Source organism: Thalassophryne amazonica, chromosome 5, assembly GCF_902500255.1.
Source record: "Thalassophryne amazonica chromosome 5, fThaAma1.1, whole genome shotgun sequence".
In the NCBI taxonomy this organism is placed as follows: Eukaryota; Metazoa; Chordata; class Actinopteri; order Batrachoidiformes; family Batrachoididae; genus Thalassophryne; species Thalassophryne amazonica.
This window is the reverse complement of record NC_047107.1, coordinates 72129945-72151508: the sequence shown is the minus strand read 5'-3', so window position 1 is coordinate 72151508 and position 21564 is coordinate 72129945. Positions and strand designations below refer to the sequence as shown.

At 42.1% G+C, this 21564-nt stretch overlaps 1 protein-coding gene and 1 pseudogene across 3 annotated transcripts in view; both read right to left on the bottom strand.

The window, feature by feature from the left end:
- Positions 1–4771: 4771 nt before the first annotated feature.
- dock8 (dedicator of cytokinesis 8) overlaps positions 4772–21564 on the bottom strand; it is a 187996-nt gene continuing 171203 nt past the window's right edge. For all 3 annotated transcript variants that reach the window (XM_034170521.1, XM_034170523.1, XM_034170524.1), the window contains exons 44-48: positions 18465–18701; positions 16379–16522; positions 15257–15363; positions 7591–7761; positions 4772–6383 (exon numbers count right to left, since the gene is read on the bottom strand). In XM_034170521.1, coding sequence (XP_034026412.1) covers positions 6332–6383; positions 7591–7761; positions 15257–15363; positions 16379–16522; positions 18465–18701 — 711 coding nt within the window. In that variant the 3' untranslated portion in view covers positions 4772–6331. The remainder of the gene's footprint in view (positions 6384–7590; positions 7762–15256; positions 15364–16378; positions 16523–18464; positions 18702–21564) is intronic.
- LOC117509703 lies at positions 20167–21148 on the bottom strand (annotated as a pseudogene).

Below are 21564 nucleotides of genomic sequence, written 5' to 3'. Positions count from 1 at the left end.
TGGACAGCGCGAAATGCCATTGCCATTTAAAGAAGACAAGCCGTGTCTGCCTAACAACCTGAAGTGCACAGATCATCACCTCCGTTGTCTGAAAGGGAGATTTGAGAAAGATAAGCAATACCATAAGGACTACGTTGCATTCATGAGCGACATCATATCCTGTGGAGATGCTGAGAAAGTCCCAGAAAGTGAACTCCAACGGGGCTCTTGCTGGTACATTCCGTACCACGGAGTCTACCACCATCAAAAACCAGGGAAGATTCGCGTGGTGTTTGACTGTTCAGCTAAGTTCGAAGGAGTATCACTTAACGACCATCTACTCACTGGACCAGAGTTGACAAATACCTTGGTAGGCGTCCTTTGTCGATTCAGGAAGGGCCCAGTAGCTGTGATGTGCGATACTGAGCACATGTTTCACTAGTTTCGGATCAGAACAGAAGATCAGGACTACCTCAGGTTCCTTTGGTGGGACAACGGGGACATCGAGTCGGAGCCATCAGTTTACCGAGTGAAAGTATACCTATTCGGTGCAGCCTCGTCGCCCGGCTGCGCGAACTATGGCCTCAAACACGTCGCTGCACAAGGACGAGGTCGATTCAGTGAAGCAACAATCCACTTGATCGAAAGGAACTTTTACGTCGATGATGGCCTGATAAGTGTCTCAACGCCGGAAGAAGCCATAAAGTTGGTAGCTGAAGCCAGAGAGCTCTGCAGCTCTGGAAGGTTGCGCATCCACAAGTTTGTTTCTAATTGCCAAGAAGTGCTTGAATCCCTCCCAAAGGAAGAGCGTGCAGATGCGTCAAGAAGTCAAGACCTGGCTCTGGATGAACCCCAGATGGAGAGAGCCCTAGGCATTAAATGGTGTGTCACGTCGGACCACTTCAGCTTCAGAGTGGTGGTGGACGAACGCCCACTCTCAAGAAGAGGAGTGTTGTCGACCGTAGCCTCCATCTTCGACCCCTTAGGCTTTGTCGCTCCCTTTATTCTGATCGGGAAGCAAATACTTCAGCAAATGTTCCGTGACAAGGTGGGATGGGATGATCCGCTGCTAGATGATCTGAGACCACGGTGGGAGTCCTGGCTCCTGGACTTAAAGAACCTGGCAGGCGTCAAGATTCAGCGATGTTATCTCCCATCAGAGTTCAAGCAAGTCCAAAGGTATGAACTCCATTACTTCTCCGATGCAAGCGTCCTGGGGTAGGGAGAATGTACATACCTGAGAGTGATAAGCAAAACAGGACAAATCCACTGCTCCTTAGTGATGGGCAAAGCCCGAGTGGCCCCCACTAAGGTCACAACTGTGCCAAGACTCGAGCTATCGGCAGCAGTTGTAGCTGTACGCATGAGTGACATGCTTAGAAAGGAGCTAGAAATAGATGCTCAAGAAGTCTTTTGCACGGACTCAAAGGTTGTCCTTGGATATGTGAACAACGATGCAAGAAGATTCCATGTGTTTGTGGCAAATCGCATCCAGCGGATTAAAGACAGCACCAGACCAGATCAGTGGAGACATGTGAGCTCAGAAGACAACCCCGCCGATCATGCATCGAGAGGCCTATGGGCAAAGGAGCTCATTGCCTCCAACTGGTTCTCTGGTCCTGATTTTCTCTGGCGGGAAGAACTTCCCAGTGGAAATGTTAAGGTGGAAGATGTAGCAGCAGATGACTCTGAAGTGCGCAGTGTCTTCATAAACAAGGCTTCAGCTACAGAAGTTTCACTGCTGGATCGCTTCCTTAAGTTCTCCTACTGGACAAGATTAGTCAAGGCCATTGCTCGTCTCATGCGACGTGCTAAGGAGCTGAAAGGTTCAATACCAAGAACTAATGAAGCCACAAGCCTACAGGAGAGGAGCGATGCTGAAGCTACTGTCATTAGCCTTGTTCAGAGAGAAGCTTTTGCGGAAGAAATCCAAACCCTCCAACATGGGAAGGAGCTCGTTAAAACCAGTAAGCTACACAGACTGAACCCTTTCCTTGATGAACAGGGAATCCTCAGGGTGGGAGGTCAGCTGACGCAAGCTGATTTGCACCATCACATCAAGCATCCAGCTATTTTACCTGCCAAAGGTCATGTAACAAGATTGCTCATACAGCATTATCATCAAGTACAACATCAAGGACGTGGCATAACAGTCAACGAGCTGCGAGCCAATGGATTTTGGATACTCGGATGCAGTCATGCCGTCTCATCCTGCATTAACAAGTGTGTCAAGTGCAGAAAGTTTAGAAGGTCTACAGAGCATCAGCAAATGGCAGACTTGCCACGCGATCGCATGGAAGAAATACCGTTTACGTATTGTGGAATAGACTGCTTCGGACCGTTCCATTTAAGGATGGAAGGAAGGAGTCGAAGCGCTACGGCTTGCTGTTTACTTGCTTATGCTCTCGTGCAGTTCACATAGAGCTTCTCAAAGAGATGACTACAGACTTTTTCATCATCGCTCTCCGTGCCTTCATAGCCATACGCGGCAATGTTCGACAACTCCGCTGTGATCAAGGCACCAATTTCGTTGGTGCCAGGCGCGAGTTCGTAGAGGCCTTGAAGGAGATGGATCAAGAACGCCTAAAGATACTGGGCTGTGAGTTTGTTATGAATCCGCCATCGGCAAGCCACATGGGCGGTGCCTGGGAAAGGCAGATTAGAACAATAAGAAGTGTGCTTACGTCTATCCTTGATCAGTCCTCCAGTCGACTCGATAGTTCATCATTGAGGACCTACTTCTATGAAGTAATGGCGACCATTAACAGTCGACCATTAACAGCTCACTTATTGAACGATCCTACAGGACCGCAGCCTCTTTCACCTAATCATATACTGACAATGAAGTCCTCTATCATTCTTCCACCACCTGGAAAGTTTGAAGAAGACCTCTACCTTCGGAAGAGGTGGCGCAAGGTCCAATACTTAGCCAATGAGTTTTGGTCCAGATGGCGCAAAGAATATCTGCTTAACTTGCAACCGTGTCAGAAATGGCAACGAAAGCACAGAAATGCTAAGGTTAACGATATAGTGATTGTGCAAGATGACACTGCCCCAAGAACTGAGTGGAAGGTGCAAAGGTCACAAAGGTCTATCCTGCAGAAGATGGTTGCGTAAGGAAACTACAACTGCTGATCAGTAACTCAACTTTGGATAAAGAAGGAAAACGCATTGGGAAGCCAGTGTACTTGGAGAGACCCATTCATAAGATGGTCACCCTGATTGAAGCCGAGTGATGCAGCCACATTTTCTTGTAATGTGTTTTATCATCTAGGGCTAGTCTAGTATGTAGGTTTGAGTAAAATCACAAGTGATTTGGTGGGAGTGTAGCTGCCATCGAAGTCAGAATAAATAAATACACAATAGATTAATAAATATTAGGATAAAAATATAGAGTTCATAAATACGAGGTCTATTAGAAAAGTAGCCGACCTTTTTATTTTTTTCAAAAACTATATGGATTTGAATCACGTGCGATTACATCAGCCAACCTTGAACCCGCGTGAGTTTTTTTCACGCCTGTCGGTTGCATCATTCGCCTGTGGGCAGGCTTTGAGTGAGGAGTGGTCCACCCCTCTCATCAGATTTCTTTTGTCTGGGAACTTCCTGAGAGACTGGCGCTTTGCTTGATCAAAATTTTTTCAGAATCTGTGAGGCACATCGAAGTGGACACCATTCGAGAAATTCAGCTGGTTTTCGGTGAAAATTTTAACGGCTGATGAGAGATTATGGAGTGTTACTGTCGCTTTAAGGACTTCCCATGGAGCGGGACGTCGCGCAGCGCTCCGAGGCGCCGTCATCAGCCTGTTTCGAGCTGAAAACCTCCAAATTTAAGCCTCTGTTGACCCAGGACGTCGTGAAAGAACAGAGAACTTTCAGAAGAGGTCGGGATCAGCAGTTTATCCGGACATTCCACTGTTAAAGGAGATTTTGTAATGAAAGACGTGCGGACGGATTGGCGCGTCAGCAGGCAGCCGGCGCGGCGCCACAGGAAAAACACCTCTGTTGGAAGCCTTAAGGACAAGTTGGAACATGGCCAGCTGTTAAACAATTTCTCAGATACTCAACTGAAAGCCATCAAAAGCCGCCTGGTTTTTACAAATGGTTATCAACACGGAAAAACAAATAGGGAAACACTGATTTATTTAAATTTTATAGATCACTGCAATTCCTGTGGGGCAGCACGGTGGCTTAGTGGTTAGCACTTTTGCCTCACAGCAAGAAGGTCATGGGTTCAATTCCCATCTGTGGCCTTTCTGTGTGGAGTTTGCATGTTCTCCCCGTGTTTGTGTGGGTTTCCTCCGGGTGCACCAGTTTCCCCCCACAACCAAAGACATGCGGATCAGGTGGATTGGAATCTTTAAATTGTCCATAGGTGTGCAAGTGGGTGTGACTGTGTTTGTTTGTGGCCCTGTGACAGACTGGTGTCCTGTCCTGGGTGTACCCCACCTCACACTCTATGACTGCTGGGATAGGCTCCAGCCCCCCACGACCCTTAATTGTATTAAGCGGTTGAAGATGAGAGTGTGTGTGTGTGTGTGTGTGTGTGTAATAAGAGTTATAACCTATAAAATAAAAAATAAACATCACCACAGCATTTTTTTGTTTTGTTTTGTTTTATATATATTCAGGTCTCTTGCGTAATCCTGTGATATTTTCACCTCCTACACCTTTCAGTCCAGCCGATACAAAATGTGTCCTGCAGGAAAAATTGAGCCTGGTTAGAGCTTTTTGTGTATGCTGGAATTATGCCGTATTCAACAATTTTCCTTTTAACATGTAGAGTCATTAATAATATATTAAATTTTATTCAGGTACCCGACCATGACAATGTATGCATGACAAGTTAAAATGCAACATTTAATAGACTACAACACATATAAACATACACTTAATGTAATGGAACAGACATGGATGAATACCTCCACCATATCTTACAACACTTAGAAATAAGGTGTATGTTACAATGTGGGGATGTTATTTTATATTATCTAATTAATAATTAGTTTGTACAACTCATTTTCATCTTATTTACCAATTATAAAATGATGTAACATTCAACAGCCCATAAATAATTGATGTACCTGGCAAGTGAGGTGAAAACAATAAAGTGAGTATTAACAACATACAGAAAAATGTATGCCCACTTTGTACACAAAAACACATTTAAATGCTGGAAAACTTAAATTAACTCCAAGATAACAAATGAAGTTGTTTCATGGAAGTAGACTATAATCAGGTTAGTACTTTATAACAATGGAAAGCAGTTATTTTGTCTTTTGGAATATATACACTGGCACATGGCATAAACATAAATCGAGTGACTTTTTAAATATTACATTTCCTCTTAGGTACCTTAGTTGGAAGGGACTACATTTGTTGCTGTGTGCATGGTCATAAATTGTCAATGAACGAATAGACATTTAAATTACTGCAATGTACAGTATACTAAGTCACTGAATCCTGCAGACCAAACAATTATTATTGCAATTATTTAAAAGTAAAATGAAAAATGTTTTTTTCCCATAATTACTGTCAACATTTTTGTAAAAGTTAAATTTATTCAAATATATACAGAAGGAGGTGTTACTAATAAGTGTTCCTAATCAGTTTAGAGTCGAGGAGCATCTCTTTGACTTTGACTTTCTACAACCACTTATGTCAAACAACACAAAGACAAGAACAGCCTTCAGTTAACGCAAGATTTTGTATCCATTTTTCCAGTGCAGAAATCTATCCTCTTGCTGTTCTAACTGGCAGAAAATGTACAGACGCTCAGTGTGGAAATTCAGAGGCCCTTTAGCGCATAACAGTATCATTTATCATCACAGAGTACAAAGTGACTTCAGCATGGCAACAAAATATTGTACTCCATGCACTATCTGAATAAACACACACACATATATCCAGGCCCTGGGCCAGCAAGGACCTCAGAGAGGAACTCCAGTCTGTTACTTGACCAACACAGAGGAAGTGTTTGCACCATTATTCAGACTTGCAGTCTTCTAAAGGGAAAAGAGTGGAAAAAAAAAACATCTGAATACTCTCATTTTACAGCAAAATGCTCAGTAAGACAGACGTTCAGAATCCTATGTGCTCAACCTGCTTCCTCCTTCTGCTTCCTGTAATAAACAACCGTACCATTATGAAACCAGACATGCAGCGAGCAGTAATAATATGCTGCATTTAAGTTGTTGAGAAACTGGAGCCCACCATCATGGACACCATTCGTCTTCCTTGCAGAGAAAAGTACGTCTATCACTCGTTTTCATCCCATCTCCACTTCTCTCTCTCGATTGTTTGACATCTTCCTCATCCTCCCCTCTGCAGCGCTCTCAGGAGAACCGTGGCATCAGGAGTTTTCCTCTTGAGCTCTGCGTAAACTTAGATGTTTGAAGGAATCTCTGTGAGAGGAGGCAGACAGGTGATGGGGAAAAAGACAGGAACAGACAGGTCACTCAGAGTGTGATGCTTGTGCCTTACATGATGGACACCAATTTGTGTAAATTCTTTCATTGTGATCCAGTGATACCATAACTGACCATTTATGCATCAGTTTGTGCACATAAACAGTGCCATATGCAAATGTGGGATCATTTTTACATTTCCTGGCGTTGATTTCCATTTTGTTTGTACATGCAGGAGTGACGTACAGTATTACATCACCATACCTGCTGAGATTGGTGCTAAATAAACTATTTATGCACGTGTCTAATGCATGATTTCTGCTGCCACTCATCCTGTCATGAGTCACCAAGGGGACAGAATTTATTGATGATCTGATACAACACATCAGATCATCTTTGAGTCAGATGGTAAAGCTGGTTGGTGTGTTGATCTGTGGCTACCGTCTGCGCTCAAACTGTCCTTGGGCAATGAAAATTAATTTGGGATTACTCCCACTATACAGGTCAGGACCTTCAGGGTTCTTCGCACTGATGTGTGGGTGAATATGAATCCAAGTCTCCTTGTATAAGGGTGTGTGCTACATGCATAAGCGTAGATAGGAATCTCATCACATTAGCGCTCATTTTCCATATTTTTTCTGCACTGGAACAAAGGTCATAGGTGGTGTGTTAACTTTTTTCAACCTATTGGAAAATTCAGACTACAGATAATTCCACTATGTTTTTGACCCATGTAACCTTCTCAGGTGCTTTATTAAATTAAATTAAAATTATAATTTGTGATTTTTCAATCTGTATCACTTAATGCAACCTTTGGACACTGAACATCAAAAATTTAATACAAGCTGTGTTCAGTGACATACTGTTGTGTAACCAAAGCCTCTGACTTTAGAACAACTGCAGTTCTCTGTGACGAACTGGTATAACTGCCAGTCAAGATCATAAATATGTAAAAATGAGAAACTGTTTTAGTACATGGGTGTAACTGTGGATCAACTTTACCTCAGTGTGTGCACCTTGAATTTAGTGAGTAGAGCTGACACAGAAAGGATATTGTATTGGATCTCTGCCCAATTATATTTGCTCTGACTTTCCCCTGGCTACAAAATCATTTAATCATTTAGTATGGTGCAAAAATCAATAACATAGTTTTACATTCTTTTGTCAAAACACTTCTGGCCATAAACTTGGGGAGTATGTTTACCTGTTCTCCAGGCGAGGCTTGATGATGGGTTTATACAGCTCAGGAATTTTTCTCTCCAGCATTGGCCTCAGGCTCTCTCTCAGACGGTTGTAGTTCTTTTTCAGCTCCTGCTGGTACTCTTTCTGGTCTGTTGTGATCAGGTGCTTATTCTTCTCAACTGCTTCACCACATCTACAGGAGAGACATCACAGTGGACTGAGTTCAGTTTTATAGTGTTTGCATCATCAGCGTAGTGTGAGACAAAGAAGAAAAGCTCAAAGTACTTCCAGACCTTTTAAATGCAACACATTAACCTTAAGAGCAACTTCAACAATGACTCTATGCAAGCTAATCAAGCAGTAATTCCCTCTTTATCCTCTAGCATTCAGAAAGTCACGACACGCCAACTATATCCTGAAGACATGTGACATAAATTAGGCTTCTTTATATCCCAAATTCTGAGGTCAGAATGTTTAGTGTTTTTTTTTTTTTTAAATCATACATGACTCATACGCTATAGGACTACTCGATCAATTAAAAAAAAACAGTCAAACACTGAGCTAAAATTTAAATAAGCTGAATGGTGAAGGCAGGGGGTCAGAATTGTTTAACATATAAAAATAGAATCTTACTCTCCCTTCCGTGCTGAAATATGGAAAATGCCCAGTGACAGAGCAGCAAGAAACGTAACTGCAAAGTACCCTTTGTCCTTTATCATGACCTCTATAACAGCCAAGCTTTGAAGGAAATCAGAGTGACGTGGATGATTGCAAACACATGCCTGACTTGCCTTTTATGTAGGCAAATGGAAACAGCAATGTTGCTTTTACAAGTACACAGTAAACATGTAGGTCAATGAACATTAAGGACAGCTGGATTTTCCATGACATCCAAAGATATGTTGATGGGTAAAGCTGGATATCTGTCAGCTTGAACTCGAAAGTAAACAAAAAAGAAAACTGATACACATATAAGCATGAATTCTTAAAGTTATTTTCCTGTGTAAATATTTAATGGCATAATGCCATCCTGTGCAAAGGATGAAGCAACACTCCGTGTGCGCGTGTGTGTGTGTGTATTTTGTATCAGAGCTTTTTTTTCCCCGTTTACATTCGTGGGACAGAGGCATGTGCATGTTTAGTGCATGAAATTACTGCTTGTGCAATTTTAATACATGCAAGTACTGCCATATGAGTCAGTTGCTCCTCCCCATGTTTATAAACACACAGCAGTACTCACTACACCAATGTCGCGGATATTCAAGAAATTCCTCCTGAAATAACATTCAGAGGATAATAACTGAGCTGTTAGTAAGAAGTTGGATGTCTAGTAACTTCATACTCTTAAATTCTGATAAGACTGAAGTTATGGTTCTTGGTCCAGCGAGGTATCAGCATCAATTTGATCAGCTAGCACTTAACTTAGGTTCGTGTGTTATACATCATACGGATAAAGTGAGGAACCTTGGAATAATTTTTGATCCTACGTTGTGCTTTGATCTGCACATGAGAGACATTACAAGTACTGCTTTCTTCCATTTACAAAATATAGCGAAGATTCGTCCCATCCTGTCTATGGCTGATGCTGAGACTTTGATTCATGCATTTGTCTCTTCTAGATTGGACTATTGTAATGCTCTATTTTCTGGCTTGCCGCAGTCCAGGATTAGGGGTCTTCAACTGGTTCAAAATGCTGCTGCCAGACTTTTGACACAAAGCAGAAAGTTTGACCACAATAATCCCGTTTTGGCGTCCCTGCACTGGCTTCCAGTTGCTGCAAGATCGGATTTTAAGGTACTGTTATTAGTTTATAACATTGTTCATGGACTTGCACCTCCCTACCTGGCTGACCTGGTAAGGCCCTATGTACCAGCTCGGGCCCTGCATTCTCAGATGCAGGACTTCTATGTGTTCTCAGTGTGAATAAAAAGTCTGCAGGTCACACAGCTTTCCCCTACCGTGCCCCAGCTCTGTGGAATGATCTCCCGGCACACATTCTGCAGTCGGATACTGTGGAGACTTTTAAGTCACGTTTAAAGACTCATTTGTTTTCCCTGTTTTATCATGAGTGTTATGTGTTTTTATTCTTGTATTCTTTTATGGTCATCTTTTTATTGTGTTTTAAATTTTTAATTCAGTTTTTTTTTATGTTGTGTGAAGCGCCTTGAGACAATTTCATCGTGAATTGGCGCTATATAAATTAATAAATTTGATTTGATTTAGACCATTTAAAAGGCTCCAAGTTGTGTTCATTCTGTTCCATGCAGAGGAATGAAGGGTTGGGCAGAAGCAGCTAAGGAGGGAAGCTTTGTTTTGGTCCTGAAAAATTGGTGCTAGTGTGACATCTACTAGTAGAGAAATAATTTGCTGCACGTTTAAGAACCAATAATTACAATTCATTAAATAGCAGTTAAACACACAGCAACAATGTGTGCCACAAAAACCAGTAACAATGTTAAACATTCACTGCCTTAAAGTTAGTTAATGACATCACTGAGAATTTCGGTGATAAATGAACTAAGTTTTAATGATGAATATGTTAATTTGATTAGAGGGGTGAACCAATAGCACAGCGGTAGTACTCTTGCCTCACTACAAAGACATCTGGGACTCAACATACACCCTTTCTGACATATCCAGCGTCAACAGTATTAGATCCCCAGACCCTTTAGTTGGTGGATGAGCTTATTTACCATGTAAGCCATGCAAGCATATTCTACTGTAAATGATCTGAACAAGATAGGATAGTTTTATTGATGCAGGGAGATCATTCCACAGAACAGGGGCACGATAAGAGAAGGCTCTGTGGCCCACAGACGTCTTATTCACCCTAGGGACACAAAGTAGCCTTGCGCCCTGAGAACACAGAGCCTTAGCCGGTACATAGAGCTTGACTAGGTCAGCTAAGTAGGGAGGTGCCAGTCTGTGAATAATTTTATAGGTTAATAGCAGAACCTTAAAATCTGATCTCACAGGGACAGAAAGCCAGTGAAGAGATACCAAAATGGGTGTAATGTGGTCAAACTTTCTGCTTCCTGTGAAGAGTCTAACAGCAGCGCAAAGGAATGACTTCAGGACAACTCTGGGAATGTCCTTGAATGTCCCAGCCAGAGCGGAGACCTGAATCTGATTGAACATCCCTGGAGAGATCTGAAAATGGCTGTGCACCAATGCTTCCCATCCTACCTGATGGAGCTTGAGAGGTGCTGCAAATGCTGCACCAACAAAGTTTTGAGCAAAGGGAATGAATACTTATGCACATGTGATTTCTTAGTAGTTGTTGTCATTATGGGGTGCTGTGAGTAGACTTTTGAGGGAAAAAAATGAATTTACTCCATTTTGGAATAAGGCTGTAACCAGTGGTGGGCACACAGCTAATCCGCTAACCGCTAATTATCGAAGATAATGTTTTCATTATTGAATTAGCTTTTCAGATAACTGAAAACCATCATCGGACCCATAACCTTCCGATAAGTTTTGGTCCAATAATTTTTAGACCGCTAACATTTTTGCAGACAGAGTTTTGTAGCAGATGCACAGTTCTATCCTCTACAAACAGAGAAGAGCTGGTTCCAGAAGAAACCGCTCTATCCTCTGCAGGGAAAGGAGAACTGGTCATAGAAAAGAAAAAACTCATTTCTTTTGACCCCATACAAATACGCTGGCAATAGCACCCAAGTCATCCAGAAGCATACAGTTTTAACTTATGGTTAAAATTTTAACCAAACTAATTTTTGACAAGTTATTTAAATTCATGTCACGTCTGAAGTTTTATAAACTGAAAATATCAGATATATGTTTTAGTTTTAAAGTAATGCACTAATTTTGAAGGTTTTAGTGTGGACATGCAGCTGTGCCCAGTGCATTATGGGTATTCACGACAGAAGAAATGTATCTGAGATGCTCTGATCAGCCTCCACGTGGCATTAAACAACAGCATTAAACTCTTTCTATATTGTGCCTAAAACTCTTGTGAATATATTCTCTGGGTTTATAGATGTTGTTATTGTGTTTGTTTTATGTAAAAATGCCAGAAGAAGCCCAGGTTGCTTCTCAAAGCCGAAAAGTCGGTTAAATTGTGATTCAGGCCATGTGATATAACCAGCATCAAAATGCATAGAACACTGCCATGTACTGGTGACCAGTTATATCACAGTGTTGTTGACCGCAGGATTTTAAAATTATCTGGAGGTTTGTATATCACTGTACATTTTAAGAGTTTACATTAATATAGTTATTCTATCCGGAATAATTTTATTTTTAAAGCAAAACCATAATTCAAACCTGCTTTCCATTTCAAGACCTCTGCCTCATTACGGGACCACTGTATCCTGTCAGGGTAAATGACGCTTTCCTACAGCAGGGGGCAGAGCGCACAAAGACAAGCGCTGGCTCATTGGCTGTTTGGGTTTGTGCTCAACATTGGTTCTATTAGAAGCTTTGGTGGTGTTTAAACTCAAAATCAGCTTCTTAGGAGCTGAGAGTGTATGGGAGGAAAATTTAAAGTTATTGGTTATCTGCTTCCGATAAGTTTTTAGGCAGTTTATCGGATTAGTGTTAAAAAAGATAACTTTTCAGTTAGCTGATTACCAGTTATCGAAGCTAACTTTTTGGTTAGCTGTGCCCACCACTGGCTGTAACATAACAAAATGTGATAAAAGTGAAGTGCTGTGAAACAAAACAAAACATGGGGCTGGTAAGGTTAGACTTTACTCATGTGAAGCACCTTGGGACAAAGTTTTGTCTTATGAAGAACTCTACTATGGCACATTTGTTAAGTACATCTTGTCTTGAATGGAAACAGTAAACACAACACGACAGAAGTAACACTTCAGTAATGCATCAAGTGTTGTTGAAAGTACTGCCAGAGACTGCACACTGGGCAGGTTGGCCTTTTGTCCCAGTCTGCATTTCTACAAAACCAGATGCCAAAGAAAAACAGGACCGACTTTGAAAAACTGTGGAAGAAATAATGTCACCAAGGTGTCCACTGGAGGTATCGGTCATAGTTACAAGAGAGACACTAAACCTACTAAACTAAATTCCTACTCTCACCTATGGTCATGAGGGTTGGGTCATGACCGAAAGAACTAGATCGTGGGTCTAAGCAGCCAAAATGGGCATTCTCAGGAGGGTGGCTGGTGTCTCCTTTAGAGATAGGGTGAGAAGTTCGGTCATCCGTGGGGAGCTCGGAGTAGAGTTGCTGCTCCTTCGCGTTGAAAGGAGCCAACTGAGGTGGTTCGGGCATCTGGTAAGGATGCCTCCTGGGCGTCTCCCTAGGGAGGTGTTCCAGGCACGCCCATCTGGGAGGAGACCCCGAGGAAGACCCAGGACTTGTTGGAGAGATTATATCTCCACACTGGCCTGGGAACACCTCAGGATCCCCCCAAGTCTGGGGTCCCCTGCTGGAGCTGTTGCCCCCACGACCCAAACTCAGAAAAGCGGTTGTAGATGAGTGATGTGTGAGTGGCTTTAAATACAGATTGCAATTATGATTCAATTAAACATGGCAACCATGCCTCTCTGAGCATACTGTCAGATCTCAGCCATGAAACAGAGTGAGTCCTGGTAAGTACTTGGCTGGGAGACTATGCTTTCAACATCAGGAGTTTCGAGCGTGTTTCTCCACGTAGAACTGGAGCTGCATCATGAAGAGCATCCAGTGTGAAACCTGTGCCAAATCCCAAAGCAGACCTGGATTGTGTTGCCCCCTGCAGCCGAAAGACAAAATAAACACTGCAGTTGCATGCTGGAACCCCCCAGGGTGTTCTGATGGGCCACCCATCACATCTTGACTAACCCATTAATGGGTAAGCTAGCGATACACTGGGTGACCTGGGTGGGATAAATTAAGTCCGAACATCCTCAATCTTGAAGTTACCAAACTTACAGTTATCTGGCTAACCTCTTGGTTCAGGTGGTTACTTAAAGCATGTTTTGGGGGACTAAGTGGTGGTTTTCATAATGATTTGCTTGGCTGTGGGTATTAAAAAATTATGACCACCTTGTTTCTTCAGTAACCACAGATTAATTGGACATAACTTCATCAAGATACCGGTAGCAACTAAAAGTGCTAACTGATGCCAACTTTGTTAACATATAAAATTACATAACAAAAAATTCACTTGATGGAAATGTTGTAGCACAGACTTCTTAGATGATACAGCAGGACAACTAACGGCACATCAAGCCATATTATGACATATTTGTAATAAAATGGTCAGAAAGGGCAGAGAAGATCCTCCACAACAACTAGCAGCCACAGCTAGTGAGGCTCTGGAGTTCTGAGTCTGAGGAAAGACCATTGCAAACTGAAGACTTCACACACAAGCATGAAAGCAAATAAAGTGAAGAAAAAAACATTATGAAACCAGCTTCCTGGATTTAGCTGATAACCCAAAAGTCCCATTTGACTGGATTTAATGCCTATTTTAAAAAAGAGCTCTATTTTCTGGATTCATTTTTCAAGTAAAAAATGTTTTTAAAGTAACCTAATTGTACATAGTAGTAGCCCACTGAACTAGCTGTTCTATATTATAAAAAGGCTTATTAACAATAATCCTGGACTCACACCTGCCTCAAAATCTTGACACAAGGCCTACAGTAGCACTGAAATGTTATGAATAAATTCCTATGTTTTAGAGCTATCATACTGACAATAATAAATAAACAGGGCCAAACACAACACCTCTGTTGTAGTTATTTAGCAGATGCAGAACAGACCAAATGTATGGACATTTGAAAGTCTGATATTTGAGGGGGAGCAAAAATATGACGTGAGACTTCAGCAGGGGGAAAAGAGTTACTGACCATCATGACTTTCCACACATCTTTTCATTAACAGTGGTATTTAGGGTGACACATCTGAGAAGAGTGGCACAGAAAAGAATCTAATGCCAGTTGGATTAAGGATCGAAAACAAAACTGTCTGAGATTACAGTAAATATTTACCAATCTGTTTACAGCAATCAAGGAAGCTGTAATGTGACAAGAGGACCTAAACATGAAAATCACCTTTTGTAAGCAAATGGCACATGACAAAAAACAACATGCAAGCAAACATGCACACAAAATAGTTGCACAAATACATTCTTGCACACACACTACATGTGCCTCCTGCACAAAATCAGCACAGTCTCAGATGCTGGTGCAGATATGATGGTTAAATTGAGTTTTGAATATTCAGAACCTAATTAAACTCCTGGGAACAATAAACCTTTGCAATTCCAAAAGACAAACAACTTAGTGATATTAAGATGAGAAATACTTTCCACTGTCAGTAAAGAAATACAGATCACAGTGTGTTATATTAGTTCATTTCTCTCGCCTACTGTTTGATTTTTTTTTTTAATCAACTGCTATACAAATTACTACCTACTTAAACTGACAATACTACTTCTGTTTTCACTTGACATGTAAAAAAGAAAAAGTCTCCATAAGTGGCAGATTTTTCTTCCACCACTGTAATCTCTGAAGAATTATTATACTCCTCCACCTACAAAGCCAATGCCAAACACTGATAACAATAAAGAGAAATGCGAATTTGGGTAAAGTATTTGAAGCCCTTCAGGCTTACAGATCACAATGAATATTCATTTTTGGAATGTGGAATGGTTTTTTATAGCTTTTATTTATCGATGTGCCACAATAAATTGCCACAAGGTGGTCATTCTTAAACTGTGTCTTACCTCATTATGAACTCCTTGAAACACAAGCGTAGTTTGTTGTGGTGACGGAACAGCTTTGGATCTACTGGGATCTCATTCAGGAAGACTTGTGCCACTTCCAGTGGGCCCTATGACGGACGCCAGAGAGACCGAAGGGTTGGGACAAGAAGAAAGTAGAGTTACAAAGACAAAAAGAGAAACCAAAGCCAAGTAGAGGAAGTAAAGAGAGGAAATGTTTCAGAGAAGGGATGAGAATACTCCCTATTCAGACCGGCGGAAACGGCTGGCGAGCACAATGTCTAATTCAACAACGAGGCAAGAAGCTGAAGTATAACATAAAGAAGAGATTAGATTAGAGGAGTCATGATTAACCTCCTACGTGGCTAATGTCACCACTAACCTCACCTACACTAACCATTTGGCTTCCATTTGCCCAACATGAGATCTCGTTATCCCAACCAATAGTCATCATAAAACCACAGCACGCTCGCATGCCACCTGCATCTCAACAGGCACAGTTGTGCAGCTCTGATTAGCATCATAAATGCACTGAGCCTGGGCCCCACTATTTGGTCTGAGCCGAGGACCCACACGCCAAAACCCAGTCTCCTGTACTGATTACAGTCAGGAGTTATATATTTACAGAGCTGCTGAGCATTAGCTTTATGTATACAACAGACATGTCAAAGCGAGGGGGCTGTCAGATTAGACCCTGGAAGATAAAGTGAATGGGAACAGAAACGCCATCACTGTCTAAATCATTACTCTAACATTCGCCGTGCTGGCAGGACCAGGAAGCGATGAGATCAAAGGTAACCTCCGGCTCAGCGTGCAGCACAGCGGAGACATGAAAGCAAATGCAGCCATGAATTGACATTTTAACCAGATCAGGGGAGAAGCAAAGACCAGATTAGGTTTATGGAGGGTCTGACAGCTTTCATGTGTCATCATCATTATGTCACCCACCTGCATTGCCTGATTACACTGGAAACAATAAATGTCATAAGCAAAAAGCCAATTATTCAGGATTAATAAAGAATATTCAAGACCAAGGGGTCAATGATTAAATCAGCTTTAACAAGAGTGACAGCGCTGTTGGATGTCAGCAGCTTTCAGGAAATCTTTGTGCTTGTTATTCAGTACCTGGTTAACAGTAGTTCCCACAGAACCTTGCAGCAGCATCTGTAACAGTTTAGCATCAGGCTGTTCTCTGTGTGTTGCAACAGCAAGCTCTCTCGTCTTCTTCTGCATGTCCTCGATGGCCACCTCGATGGGAGTCAGGTCAAACTGGAAGTGAGGCACACAGGAGAGCAAACCCTGTTATTGTGACCAAGCAGTCAAACTCTTGAGACTGACAGTAAGAATCCACCACACAACTATACAGTGCATCCACAGAGTATTCACGGCGCTTCACTTTTTCCACATTTTGCTATGGTGCAGCCTTAGTCCAAAATGGATGAAATTCATTTTTTCCTTTACATTTTTTACACACAATACCCCATAATGACAACTTAAAAAGTTTTTTCATTTGTTTTTTTGTTTAGAGTTTTCCAAATATGTTAAACAAAATAAGAATAAAATCATGTTTACAAAACTATTCACAGCCATTGCCACGAAGCTCAAAATTGAGCTCAGGTGCATCCTGTTTCCACTGATCATCCTTGAGATGTTTCTACAGTTTAACTGGAGTCCACCTGGGGTAAATTCAGTTGACTGGACATGATTTGGAAAGGCACACACCTGTCTACATATAAGGTCCCAGTTGACAGTGCATGTCAGAGCACAAACCAAGCATGAAGTCAGGAATAGTCTGTATACATCTGAGACAGGATTGTCTCATTGCACAAATCTGGGGAAGGGTGCAGAAGGGTGATTCTTAGACTACGGGCACTTATGTCCTTTGATCATATTGTATGAAAAACAGAAAAAAAGGGGAAATCTCACACTTTTATAGTTATCTTTACAATGAAAGTGTGTTAAGAAATTTGTTCTAGTAGTCTATGATGACTTTTTCACCTTTTTTCAGCATCATTATATGCAAATATTGCCGTTTTGTGCTTGTCCCACACCCAGACTTTTGATCTTCAATGATAAAAATGAATGGTAAAGAAACGTTTTTTCTAATGTTTTAAAATATCTCTGAATAAAATATCAGTAAAATAATCAAAACATAATTGGGGTATTCAATGTCATACAACTGTTGTGATTTTTTTTAAACAAAATGTAGTTGTCCCACACTATTGCCGTAATTTCCACCACAACACTGTAATGTCCCTTTAAACAGTTTGTATGAAAGATTGTTTGGGTAGTTTCTATGGAGATAAACAGTGACATCAGAGCACATGTATATAGCGCCAAATCACAACAAACAGTTGCCCCAAGGCGCTTTATATTATAAGGCAATGGTGTGGTGGAATTTCATTTACAAGGCCAATAGTGCCCGTAGTTAAAGAATCACCCAGAAATATTTTTGCTGCTTTGAAGGTCCCAATGAGCACAGTGGCCTCCATCATCCATAAATGGAAGAAGTTTGGATCTACGAGGACTCTTCCTAAAGCTGGCTGCCCGACTAAACCAAGCAATCGGGGGAGAAGAGCCTGAGTCAGGGAGATGACCAAGAACCCGATGGTCACTCTGTCAGAGCTCCAGCATTCCTCTGTGGAGAGAGAACCTTTCAGAAGGACGGTCATCTCTGCAGCAATCCACCAATCAGGTCTGTATGGTAGAGTAGCAGATGGAAGCCACTCTTTAGTAAAAGGAACATGGCAACCCACCTGGAGTTTGCCAAAAAGGCACCTGAAGGACTCTGACCATGAAAAACAAAATTCTCTGGTCATATGAGACAAAGATTGAATTCTTTGGCATGAATGCCAGGCGTCATGTTTGGAAGAAACCAGGCACCATCCCTACAGTGAAGCATGGTGGTGGCAGCATTATGTTGTGGGGATGTTTATCAGCGGCAGGAACTGGGAGACTAATCAGGATTGAAGAAAAGATGAATGCAGCAATGTACAGAGACATCCTGAATGAATACTTATGTACATGTGATTTCTTAGTTTTTAGTTTTAATAAATTTGCAAAAATTCCTAAAAACCTTTTCTCATGTTGTCATTATGGAGTGTTGCGAGTATAATTTTTGAGGGAAAAAATTAATTCATTTTGGAATAAGGCTGTAACATAAAATCTGGAGAAAGTGAAGCGCTATGAATACTTTCTGGATGCACAGTACCTCTTCTTTCTGGATGACGTTGATGCGAGTCTTCACGTAGGGGAATGCGTGCATGGTAGTGAGGATGGTCTTCCTCTTGTACTGTTCCTGGAGTTCACCACGTGGCCGTCCGCTCTTGGTGAAGGGCGTGGTGTACATGAAGCGCCGCAGGTTGAAGTTCTTTTCAAAGTTTGTAAGTCGGTCTTTCATCTCATAGTCATCAAAGTAAGGCTCCACATAAGTTATCTGGATGTATGCCTGAACAGAAATGGTGGTTATGAAAAATATACCATACTTTACGACTCATGAAACATGAAACACAACATTAAATTTATTTAGCCTGGGTTCTTTATGCAAGTATGTGACTAAATAGTCTTTCCTGACTGTTACACAAGTTTAAAAAATAAATGCAACTTAAGTGCAACTTATAGTCCCGAAAATACAGTAGGCTCCCATCTTATGTTTTAAATGGTAAAAGGACTTCATTTTTATAGCGCTTTTCCACCTGAAGTAGATGGTCAAAGTGGTTTACAATGATGCCTCACATTCACCCACTCACACACTGGTGTCAGCATGATGCCATGCAAGGTTCTTAGATGCACACAGGGAGCAACATGAGGATTAAGGCCTTGCCCAAGGGCTCTTAATGATTTGGTTTAAATCATTATTTAGTTTCTGATCTAGACAAAAGACTGCAAATCTTGATGCTGAATCATATGTTTGGTAGACAAATTGTATGTACGTTAGGAAAAATACTGCAAACTAATAAAGCACTCATTAGACTGAAATCCCAACCAAGGTCTGAAAAACAATCTCAAAATTCTTATAATGATTTCCTGACTCGAGCACTTTGCACAACTAAAACCCAGTATTTTAATGTTTAATCCATTCCATATCAGACAAAAGCAGGCGTCCAGGAACCACTAATCTGGTGTTCTCATCCATGGGTGTAGTTTAGTACTTCACTGTCCCTGAGCAAGACACTGAACCAAAAATGAATAAAAAAAACAAACAACAACAACAACAACAACAAAAAAAAACCACCATTCAACCTTGAGGCAGATTAATCCAATACAGATATCCCATCAAAGTGGGACAAAGATGGAGAGAAAAAGGACTCCAGCCCAGACTCACTCAAAGCACCACTTTCTGTCCTCTTCTTCTGGCTGCTCCCATTTGGGGTCGCAACAGCAGATCAATTGTTTCCATCTCACCCTGTCTTCTGTATCTTCCTCTGTCACACCAGCCACCTGCATGTCCTCCCTCAGCACATCCATAAACCTTCTCTTTGGCCTCCCTCCAACTCCTGCCTGGTGGCTCCATCCTCAGACTAAATGGACTGCATTTATATTGCGCTTTTCCATCTGCATCAGACGCTCAAAGCGCTTTACAATAATGCCTCACATTCAACCCGATGTGAGGGTGCTGCCATATAAGGTACTCACGACACACCGGGAGCAACTAGGGGATTAAATACCTTGCTCAAGGGCCCTTAGTTATTTTCCGGTCAGGCTGGGATTTGAACTGAGGATCCTCTGGTCTCAAGCCCAAACACTTAACCACTAGACCATCACCTCCCCTATGCTTTTGTAAACATCTAAAACATAATAATGGACAGCAATGTGAAACCTTTTTATGTTGAAACAACTTTCCGCAGGAGCGGGTGACACCCCCAGCGTGACTCCGCATCTCTGTAGTTGTTGTTGGTGGTGGGGGGGGGGGGTCACTTGCCAGAGGCCTGGATGTAGATCAGAGATGAAAGCAGCAGCAGTTCTGGTGGCTTGTGTAACAGGATCAGATATTCGCTCCTCAGGCCGTCGTAGTGCATCCAGCAACCGTCGATCTGGAACGCTGGAGAGTAGTGATTCTCCTCCCTGTTGAAGAGCATGGCGCCCTCTAGCAGGTACCTGTGCCTGCACAGTGCCAGATGGTATGGAATGTAGGACAGATCATCCGACTTCCACTGCTGCATGTTGAGAATGACGAATGGTGGCGCTCCGTAGCAGAAGACCCTTTGAGAGAACTCTCAGAGACTGCTGCACCCGAGTTCCGTGCACAAGAGGATGTTTGGGCAGAAGAAGTGGTCCAAGGCCGACTGAATGGGGTCTCTGTGAGGCAGCTTGCTGTGAGGGCGAATGATTGTTGACTTGATGAACTCCTGGAAGCGGGCAGGACAGACCCAGTTGGTGCACAGGCTCTCCTGCATGGTGGACATCAGGTGCAACAGGTTCTCAGTGAAGTTCACATGCTCGTTGCCAAACAAGTCGATCTCCAACGCTGCCTGGTGGACCTCAGAGGTGTACTGTCTTTTGGACATCCTGTCCAGGATCCACAGCATTTTAACCATGGTGTAGTCACAGGATCAGGTAGAGGAAGTGCTCCACAAACTGCTTCCCGAGGAAGACGGCCAACTCTCTGGGAAAGCCCTTGTTTTCCCACAGGATCACATAAAGGATCATGAGGAAGCAATCAATCGTGCAGGTGTTCTTCATGCTTATCTTGACATACAGAGGGGTACAGGACACGGCCTTTCGTCCAGCCATAATGGTGAAGACTCCGCCCCACGGCAGCACAGGTCTCCAGAAGGAGTGCTCCTCTTCCTCACTGTTGTTGACTGAGGCACGAATTTCCTCAAACAGAGTCTTAGACTTTTCGAAGTGCAGATTGTTGTCAGTATCCTTCAAAACACTGAACTTATGCGCCATTGCTCTCTGTGTTTCTTTATGTCTCGGTCAGATTTACAGGCACACAACTAAATATAATATTTTCCACGCACTTTCTGATTGATGTACACACGGTGATGCCTTAACAAAACTAAAAATAATCTTTAAAAGTCAGGTTAAGGCCCATAAACAATGGAGAGCTAGTTTTCTCTTGAAAGGCTATATCCCTATATACCCTGGGTCTCTCCTGCACATATCCAAACCATCTCAATCTCACCTCTGACTTTGTTTCCAAACCGCTTGAGCTGTCCCGCTGAAGTTTATTCCTAATCCATCTTCAGCTCTGCCTCCTGTCCTTTTGTTAGTGTCACCGTCTCTAAGCCGTACAACATAGCTGGTCTCACTACCGTCTTGTAAACTTTCCCTCTTCACGCTTGCAGATATTCTTCAGTCACAAA